At 40.2% G+C, this 9869-nt stretch overlaps 2 protein-coding genes across 3 annotated transcripts; one reads left to right on the forward strand and one right to left on the reverse strand.

Moving 5' to 3' along the window:
* On the forward strand, positions 29-2935 carry LOC104748450 (CRC domain-containing protein TSO1). Its single transcript, XM_019237211.1, has 9 exons — positions 29-192; positions 279-825; positions 937-1325; positions 1415-1489; positions 1593-1773; positions 1867-1962; positions 2063-2129; positions 2203-2356; positions 2433-2935. Exons 2-9 carry the CDS (start codon positions 562-564, stop codon positions 2782-2784), a joined length of 1578 nt encoding a protein of 525 aa, XP_019092756.1. The 5' UTR covers positions 29-192; positions 279-561; the 3' UTR covers positions 2785-2935.
* LOC104746743 (protein NETWORKED 1A-like) lies at positions 2955-9667 on the reverse strand. Of its 2 annotated transcripts, none has more exons than XM_010468267.1 (4): positions 9515-9667; positions 8524-8781; positions 4392-8425; positions 2955-4229 (listed from the first exon to the last, which is right to left on the reverse strand). In XM_010468267.1, exons 2-4 carry the CDS (start codon positions 8621-8623, stop codon positions 3165-3167), a joined length of 5199 nt encoding a protein of 1732 aa, XP_010466569.1. In that variant the 5' UTR covers positions 8624-8781; positions 9515-9667; the 3' UTR covers positions 2955-3164. The 2 variants fall into 2 exon arrangements, with proteins under 2 accessions (XP_010466569.1, XP_010466570.1); XM_010468268.2 differs by lacking the exon at positions 9515-9667 and adding an exon at positions 9276-9459.

A 9869-nucleotide genomic window follows, 5' to 3' on the forward strand; every position in this document is an offset into this window, starting at 1 on the left:
TAACTGTATGGAATTGGGTCTTCTAATGTAGGATTCTCCAGTGTTCAACTACATAAGCAATCTCTCTCCCATTGAGTCGGTCAAATCCATTTCCACTGCTCAGACGTTTAGCTCTTTAAGTTTCACTTCTCCTCCTCCTGTTTTCACCTCTCCTCATGTCAATTCTTATAGAGAATCCAGATTTTTCAGATGGTAAGTAATCGTTTTTCTTTGAATAACAGAAGCTCTTGTTGTTGTTTTAGTAGGATATGTTGTTTACTGTATTGTTGTTGTTGCAGTCATAACTCTATTGATCGTACAAAGCCTTTGGAAGATCTAAATGGATCTGTTTTTAAAGAAGAAGCTGTAGTACCGGTAATTGAAGATCTAAACAAAGAAGCTCCTTTCGAAGATGAAGAAGAAGAAACTTCTGTTGAAACGTCTTCTGAGCTGCCACAGATCCTGAAGTCTGACAGTCAAACTCCTGATCGTAGTGATTCACCTTGCACTGATGATGTTACCTTGGAAGCTCCGTCTGACAATCCTCGGGGAGAAGGTGGTTCGTCTTCCGAGGATGTCAAGATGGGTCTTGAGAAGATGCTTGATGTTCGGGAAGCGAATGACACTCCTAACTGTGGACGTTTGATCTCAGATGCAACTGAGCTTTTAGTGTTTCGGTCTCCGAATGATTCTGAGGCTTTTAGGTGCTTGGTGGATAAAATATCAAGTTCGGAAAGACGTTTCTGTGCTGGTGTCAAGTCGACAAAGCGGCCTGATATCAACAAAGATGTTCCAGCTAATGGATCCAGTAATGAAAATGAGCCTTCGGCTGTGCTTCCCAATGAGGTAAATGCAGGACTACATTTCGAAATGGATCTCAGATGTGAGTGTTTAAGTATCTTTGGGATCTTGATTATACTGAATTGGTTATTTTGCGTTGTGTTTTGTTTGTGCTAGTCTGTCTTTAGCTTGAACCGTGGTGGCATGCGAAGACGCTGCTTGGACTTTGAGATGCCAGGGAAGCGGAAGAAGGAGATAGCTGATGATCAACAATCTGTGTGTGACAATAAGGAGGCTGGTGAATCTTCCTCGAGTTGTGTTGTACCTGGTATTGGTCTTCATCTAAACTCTGTTGCATTGTCCGCAAGGGACAGTAACATCAATGTCGTACATGACTATTCCATATCTGGAGAGATTCAAAAGAGTTTTTCAGGCTCTACCACTCCAATTCAATCCCAGGACACTGTGCAAGAAACTTCGGACCAAGCAGAAAATGAACCTGTCGAAGAAGTTCCCAGAGCATTGGTGTTCCCAGAGTTGAATTCTGGCAGCCTTAAGAAAAAGAAGCAAGTTATTTTTTTTTAACAAAAGTTACATAACAGATTTGTATATCTTCTTTTTTTTGTTTTTCTTATCAGTTGGCATAAATGTGCAGGCGTGTGTCTGAACAAGCTGGAGAGGGTGAGTCATGTAAGCGATGCAACTGCAAAAAGTCAAAATGTTTGAAGCTGTAAGCTGCATACCCCTAGCTTAATTCTTGCCTGTTTCAAATATTTAAACTGAATTGCCTTGAAGTAGTTAACCAATTGTTTGAGTCTCTTCTCTCTCTGCAGTTACTGTGAATGCTTTGCTGCTGGAGTTTATTGTATAGAGCCATGTTCATGTATAGATTGCTTTAATAAACCTATCCATGAAGAAACTGTCCTGGCTACCCGTAAACAGATTGAATCCCGAAATCCACTTGCATTTGCTCCTAAAGTCATCAGAAGCGCAGATTCCATCATGGAAGCTGGTGTAAGAGCTCTTTATTCCATCTTCTTATTCCCTTCTCCCCCTCTCCTCTCTGTCCTCCATTAATCTGAGTGATGACACTTTTATCTTGCACAGGATGATGCAAGTAAAACTCCAGCTTCTGCACGGCACAAACGCGGCTGCAACTGCAAGAAATCAAACTGTCTGAAGAAATACTGTGAATGCTATCAGGTTTTTTTCATCATCTATTCATCATTGTTCTTAATATTCATTTGTGTAGGTTATATTCCCATGATCTGATTTAGATACTTGGTTCCTGATAATCTTATAGGGTGGAGTCGGATGTTCCATAAACTGTAGATGTGAAGGATGCAAAAATGTATACGGCAGAAAAGAAGGTAAGCTTCCTTGCTCAACTTTTAATTACTGTCTATTTACAAAGTCTTTGATTTGACATAATTACAATCTCAGGGTCTTTACTTGTTATCATGGAGAGCAAACAAGAGGAGGATCAGGAGACATATGAGAAAAGAAGAGCAAAAATCCAACACAAGATCGAGGTGTCAAGAGAAGTGGAGCAGAACCCAAGTTCTGATCAACCTTCAACACCACTGCCACCATACAGGTAATTAATTGTATCGAGGTTTCAAACAATATACAAACAAGACAGCTCCTGAATTGCTGTAACATTTGTTTTGCAGACATTTGGTGGTTCATCAGCCGTTCTTGTCTAAGAACAGGCTGCCTCCCACACAGTTTTTTATTGGAATGGGTTCTTCCTCTTTCAGAAAACAAGACAGTGATTTGACGCAGTCACATAATGAGAAGAAGCCTATTGATCCCGTGACTGAAGATAAAACAGAGATTATGCCTGAGATTCTCCTCAATTCCCCTATAGCTAACATCAAGGCCATCTCTCCCAACAGTAAGAGAGTTTCTCCCCCTCAGCTCGGCTCTTCGGAATCTGGCTCAAACCTAAGGAGGAGAGGTAATGGCCGGAAGCTGATACTACGGTCTATTCCAGCATTTCCTTCTCTCAACCCAAATCAGTGAATCAAAACTATTTGGTTAAGCTATGGAAAAAATTCTTTGTATCTTTGTAATGTACCAGATCGTGTTAGCCTACATGCCTGTTTCCATAACATAAGTAACGTTCTTGTAAGATACTTTATTCCAGTAGGTAGTATATTATCACATTCTAGTTCATAATCTTCCATAAAGAGTATCTAAAAAAATAGACTTTGAGAAACACCAGGTTTGAAACATTAAAGAGTCAAACAAGATACGTACACATTAGCAGAAGCTACAAGGTTTACTAATTTGCTCTAATAAATATTTCAGAAACCATTCCACAAGTACTCCTAGAGTCAGTTCCATGATTAAAGTGAAAAATAGATAGTGACTAGATAGATGCTGTTACGTTATTATCCACCCTACTCTTCATTACCCGACGATCTCATACAGCCGCAGAAACGATTTTTCTTCTTTCTTGCTGTCCTTTTGCCACCTTTATGGATAATGTCTCTCAAGAGTATCACTGTCCTACTCTCAGAGAATTTTTTCCTTCCTTTACTCTTTGATGCTCCCTCTTCAAGCTTTAGCACTGTTCGCTCAATGTTCTGCATTTCTTGCTGCAACTGCTCAATCTTCTCAGACCCATTCTTTGACTTCTCTATAACCACTTTTCTATATATATCTCTGGCATCTCCGGTCTCCTCAATTTCATTCGAAAGAATCTCATTTGTGTTTGTTAGCTGAAAGATGGCTTCCTCCATTTCTTTCAGCTGTTTCTTCACTCTAGCAATATCAGGGTTAGTGAACTTGCCTGGCTTCTCGTTCATCTCCAGCTTGGTTTTAAGATCTCTTAGGCTGATTCTGAGGCTTGCCAATCTTCGAGAATCAGACAAAAGTCTCTCCAAAATCTTTGCATTGTCCTCAGTGCTTCTAGATAACTCTAGTTTGTCAACAACTCCAACCATTTTCTCAGACTGTGATTCAATGGAGGGGTTCCTGCTTCTGCGATGAAGACGGGGGATGAGAGGCTTCTTTGAGTTTTTATTGGTGATCAGAGACTTAATGCTGGATTCTGGTTCAGCAGATTCTTCCCATAATTCAAGCATCTGGTCACTAGAACCACGACTAGTTCTCCGGCTTCTTCCATAGAACGTTGAGTCTGCAACTTGATCAAGGGGAATGTCTTTCATCAATGAACCATTTTTCAACTCAGTCATCGCAGGTGATCTAGGCTGTCTGATTTCACCTGAGAATTGGTCCTCAAGTTCAATCTCTTCATACAGCTTGCGGTCTCTGCTTCTGTGAGAAGAGTTTCGTCTTCTCAGCTTACCACGCCTCTTTTTTTCCTCAGCAACTGCTTTCTTAATGGTTTTGATTCTTGTTTTCATGTCCTGCAAAAGCACAAATCCACTGTCTAGGTTGGTACTGCTATGTCCTTCTTCTTGAGAGACTGCTGCTTCTGGATGTTCATCATTCTGAACGCCCTGAGAAAATTGGAAGATATTAAGAGGTGCATACATGCAAAAAGGCACAGTTTCAACAAATGGAAGCCACTAACGTGGTCAGTAAAATCAGTCAATTAGTAAAGGTAATCAAGTTTCATGAACCGGTAAGATGTCATATAGAAGGAATGGGAATAAGTTTACCTCGCTGTGACGATCAGCTGGTGCAGGGAGTTTCAACAAAGACAGGGCATTTTGCTCAAGAGACCTGACATCTTCTGCCAGAGATGCTACCACAGGATCATAGGCAGACAATTGATTCTTCAGCTCAGTCACTTCATATTCCAAGAATCCAACTGTTTCTTTTATTTGTGTTATCTCTGTGGTCTTTGTAACAGCTTCATCTTTGAGATTTTCACAAACTCCAGTGAGTTCTTTAACTTTGTTCTCAAGCAAGACTTCACGGACAGCTGAAATCTGTAGATCAAAGTAAAAAGATGTTGCTTCAGCATCCCAAAGTCCAAACTCATTGCTTTTCTCCTGCAGCTCTGAACTCAAGAACTCCTCTCGTACTCTGTGTTCTTGGATTTCTTTGTGTAACAACTCTACCTCCGACTCCAAATTCTCCTTCAAACTGCGAAGGTTTTTAATCTCTTCATCCTGTCTCCCAGTAAGGTCACACAGTTCAGTAATCCGCCTCTCTAAATTTCCCCTCACTTTCCTAGATTCTTTACAGTCTTTCCTGAGCTCTTCAACTGCTTCATACAGTTCAGCATTTACAATATGTGTAGCCTTGAGCATCTCTTCAGCTTCTTGGAGCTCCATCGCCTTCTGTCTCAAGATTTCATCTTTATCTAAAATTTGATGATCTAAGAGATCATTTAGCTCACTGGCTTCTTCGAGGCTTTCCTGTAACTTTTCCAGCTTGCTATTAAGCTCCTGACTGTCCACCTCTTTCCCTTTTAACTTCTCCTCCAGTGTCTCAATCTTCTGCTTCAGGCCAATATTGATGTCTTGTAAACTAGACAAGTTTTCAGCAAAAGCGTCAACCTGTTCAACTTTTTCAGACCCAAAGGACTGGTAAACCACAGACATGCTGTTCAAGGCAAGAGCTTCCTGAAGAACTGCAACGTTTTCTTCTTCAAGTATACACATCTCACCTTTAAGTTCTGAGAATTTCAGAAGCAAAGTTTGGTTTTTGTTGAGAGCATTTGAGTGATCTTGATGCAAAGCTATGTATGACTCATGCAGACTCTCAAACTTTAAATGCTCAGTTTGTAGTTCAGCTCTTAACTCTAGCTCCCGCTGCTCTCTGTCGACCAGTTCTGATTTCAACTGCCGGTTCATCTCCAATAGCTCGAGCCTATCCTTTTTCAGCATTCCATAGCGATGTACTATCGTCTCCAGATCTTTCTCTACAACACGTTTCTCTGATTCCACTTTCATGCCATCTGATTGGAACTGTCCAAGTAGAGATAAGAGCACAGAGTTCTCAATCACAAGTCGCTGCGTCTCATATTCAGCGCTAGAGAGTGAACATTTTAGTTCTTTAATGTCACCCAAGACACGTGAAACGGGGATTCTCTCTTTTGCAACCTTCTGGTCAGCTGTCTTACAATCTGCTTCAACTTGAAGTGCCTTAAACACTTGATAAATTGCACCCCTGAAGTTATCAATCTCATGCACCAAAAACTCTGCTTCCATCTGTTGCTCAAGATTCTCGCTTTCCAGCTCAGCAATGAGTTTCTCTGAAAATGTTGATGCCTCAGCATATTTCTGGCACTCAATTAAGAGAGAAAAGTTCTTCTGCTCCAAGTCTTCTATAAACTTTTGCAAGATGAAGATCTCGACTTGCGCATTTACAGCTTTGTCAAGCTCTTCCTCAAACTCCTTTTTCCTGGAGCGACATTCTTCTCGAAGAAAACTCACGTTGCTCTGAAGATCAGCCAATCTGCTGTCAGTTGATCTTTCGTAACTAGCACGCTCTTGCTTCTCAGTGGCAAGTGAGACTCTTAACTCTTCCACTTGATGATTCTTGAATTGTTTTTCCCTCTGCAGATCAGCATATTTTCCTTCCAATTCAGTGTACTTCTTCTCCAAAACTCCTAGCTTCTCCTTAACTGCATTTAACTGAGAGAGAAGAGAATCTCTATCTTTTATAAGCTCGGCCTTATCGTTTTTGAGCAACTGGAAGAACTCTTCAAAGCATTTTGATTTCTCTCTAACACCTTGTAGCTCAATGTTTGCACCAGAAAGGGATGTCTCCAATAACGAGTTCTTTTCCAAGAGCTTCTGCATATTCTCAGTCATGATTTGCAATTGAGAAAGCAGATTAGCTCTCTCAGCGATAAACTCAGATTTCTCTCGTCGTAAAGACTCACATCTTTCTTGCAGATCCTTCGTCTTCTCCCTAGAACCATCTAGTTTGGTGTTTGATTCCAGAAGCAATTTCTCCAAAGAAACATTCTTCCTTAGAATGCTATCCATTTCACGCAGCTTCTCAGTAAGAGCATCTTTATCATCTCTCTGGTGGTTACATAACTCAGTCAGCTTTGAGTTCTCGTCTTGTAGTTTCCTCACAGAGCAGGCAAGTGATTCGGGATCAAATCCTGCGAGCTTCACTTGCTCCATTATCGTTTGATACCTCCTATTCAAGCTATCAATTTCATCCTTCAGACGACAGACCTCTTCTTGAAAGGCACTGCTTTGGTTAGTCTGTCTTGCAACTTCTTCCTCAAGTTTTTCTTTTATCTCCTTCAAGCTATGGATCTCACCTTGCTGACTCTCCAGGGTGATCATAGAAGAATCATTTAGTTTGCTTAAGTTTAGATTTTCTTCTTCGACTGAGCTGATATCCCCTTCCAACTTTTGATTACGAGTCTCTAAGTCCTTCAACATGCCGATTCTGCTTTGAAGTTCTGAAGTGAGAACCTTTTGTTCCTCTTGGGACTGAGAATACACGCTTTGCAAACTCTTAAGGCTGGCTTCGATTTCTATAAATCGAGAATGCTCATCTTGGATTAACGATTGAAACTTCTCAAGCTCGTTTTGCTTCTGAAAAATCTCTTGATCCTTAGCTGCTAATTTGTGTGTTAAACCATCTGCTTCTAGCTTCAAAGTTTCATTTGAGCTCTCCAAAAGAATACACTGGTCCTCTACAGTCTTCAGTTTTGCAGCTCCAGCCAAAACTTCACTACTCAGTCTTTTGGCATTGTCTTGAGCATGAGAAACTTCTTTCTCTAGCATAGATATGGTTTCCAGACACTGATGGTACCGAAGACTCAAACCATCCTTCGCTTCATTCACCTTCATAAGTTCATGTCTCAACGCTTTAATGTCATCTTCTGCTTTTGCAGCCTTATCACTAAACATCTGAGCATTCTCTTCGGCCTCTCTAACCTTCTTCTCTAGCGCAGATATCATCTCTAGGCATCGATTATATTGAGCTAAGCCAGCCTCCTTCTCAGAATGCAATCTACAATGCTCTTTCTTGAGACTCTGCACTTCTGTTTCTGCTTTAGTTGCTCGGTTGGTGAACCCCTTCACATCTTCTTGTACTTGAGCAAAATATTCCTCCAAATCCGCTATTTTCTGCATGGATTGATTACATCGGAGAAGCGCAGCATCCCTCTCGGCTTCAAGTTTTGCAAGGGCTTCTGAAAGTATCTTAGTCTCAATCTCAGCTTTGCTAGAACGTTCATCAAGTCCATTAACATCTTTTTGAGCAACCTCAAGGTCTTTCTCCAGTTTGGATAATTTGTTCAAGCTCAGCTGATACTGAAGATTCAAGGCCTCCTTCTCAGCCCCAAGCTCAACCAATGTTCTCTTCAAGCTTTCAACTTCTGTTTCAGAACTTCCTAAGTACTCAGTCAGCTGACTTAACCCCCTTTTACTCGTGGCACTGTCCTTTTGCAGGTCTTCAGAGTCGTAAAATGGCTGGTTTCGTGGTGGCATTTTCTCAGGTGTACGTGGCTCAGAACAAGACGATGAAGCAGAATCCTCAAGCATGTCGAAAGGCACTTGGTTAGGGAACGCCTCAGCCATGGTTTTATGTGCATGGCGGAGCTCCACAGTCGCATGATCGTACCTCTCTGCTAACGCACGATAAGCTCTGTAGAACTCTTCCACCAGTTTCATTAGCTCTGGACGTTTCTTGTAGTACATCTCTGCCCTTCTTGCAAAAGAATCTGCATCTTCTTCGATGAGTTTGATCATTGCCTTCACTTTGGAATCCATATCTGCATCATGCAAAAGTTCAATTCTTTTTACCGTTAAATAACCGTTTAAGGAACAAATCAATCACCAAAAACTTTGAGGAAGAGAGAGAGAGAGGCACCTGAAAGATTCTGTTGAATCCATTTAGAGTTTTTGGGAATGTGACTATCCCACCACCAGGAGTATAACCGCCTGGACTCAGAGTGCAACACAGTAGCCATGACACCGGCTGCTAGAAGCACAAAGAGTGGTTTAGACTTCACCCAAGGGTGGTCAAGTCCAAGGTAAGGATTCCAGGCCAGAATCAATCTCTACTAAATTATATTCCAAACTGAAGAGCTCTTTTATCTCTGTCTACCTCAGGCTTTCACCTACAAAACTGAAGCAAACAATGCCACATTATAAGAGGAATCAATAGAACAAAACAATGCCACACTATAAGGGTCAACAGAAGCAGACTCAAGATCTCTAACTTATTATGGTCTTTAGAATAAGGACTACAAACACTGAATCTTGAGAGAAAGCAAACAAAAATTACATTCCAACACATACAGATACAAAGAATCTCCAAAAAAAAAAAAAGTATTAGTCAAAAATACTAAATCAAGAGATCACTTAACAACAATGTAGTAATAAACAAAGCATCCAAGTAAAACCAGAAAAATCAAACAACAGAGGAAAAAAAAACCAAGACTTTTTTTGGTTTAGTGAAAGAAAAATAAAAATAGAAAACTAGAATCAGACTAGACACCAACCGCAACGTTTGTAAGAGGCTCAAAACTGCAGATTTAACACACACAAATAAAAAAAATGTAACACTGAAGAACCAAAAAAAGTATAACTTGTCGAGTTTTTTTTTCAGATCAAATTTACCAGAAAAGAGCAAATGGGTAGCTACAGAAACTCAAAAAGATGGAGTCTTTCTTAGAGAGTAGAGACAGATAGACAAAATGACTCGCTGAGTAGATTGGATCCAAAATGTACAAATCGGAAACGAGACCAAACAAGTATCTTACAAGTGAAGTGTCAGAACAAAGAAGAGATATCGAAGTAAGAACAAATTCTAATAGTAAGAAAAATGCAAAGCCGAGAGAGAAGAAGAAGAAACATACCGAAGGAAGAGATTGAGAGAATGGCTGCAAAATGATAGTGAAAGTCATCTCATTGTCTTCTCTCTTTCACACTCCAACAGCTCTCTTTCTCTCTCTCTCTCTTTGTGTCTTCTGCAATTATATTCTTTTTAGATTTGGAAAACTCTTTTTTGTGCGACAAAAATAAAAGATGAGAATGATTTGACGCACAACAGTAGTTTAGTTTCTTTTCTTTTTTTTTTTACTACTATATAAAAATAGTTTTCTTACCCTTTTTAAAATCCTCTTTTTAGCTTAATAATGAATGAGATTTGTTTTGGAAATTGCAACGTTGAATAGTAATGATATTAATGAGAATTAATTAGGGGTAGAAAAC

The sequence above is a fragment of the Camelina sativa genome, chromosome 15, assembly GCF_000633955.1.
Source record: "Camelina sativa cultivar DH55 chromosome 15, Cs, whole genome shotgun sequence".
Taxonomy (NCBI): Eukaryota; Viridiplantae; Streptophyta; class Magnoliopsida; order Brassicales; family Brassicaceae; genus Camelina; species Camelina sativa.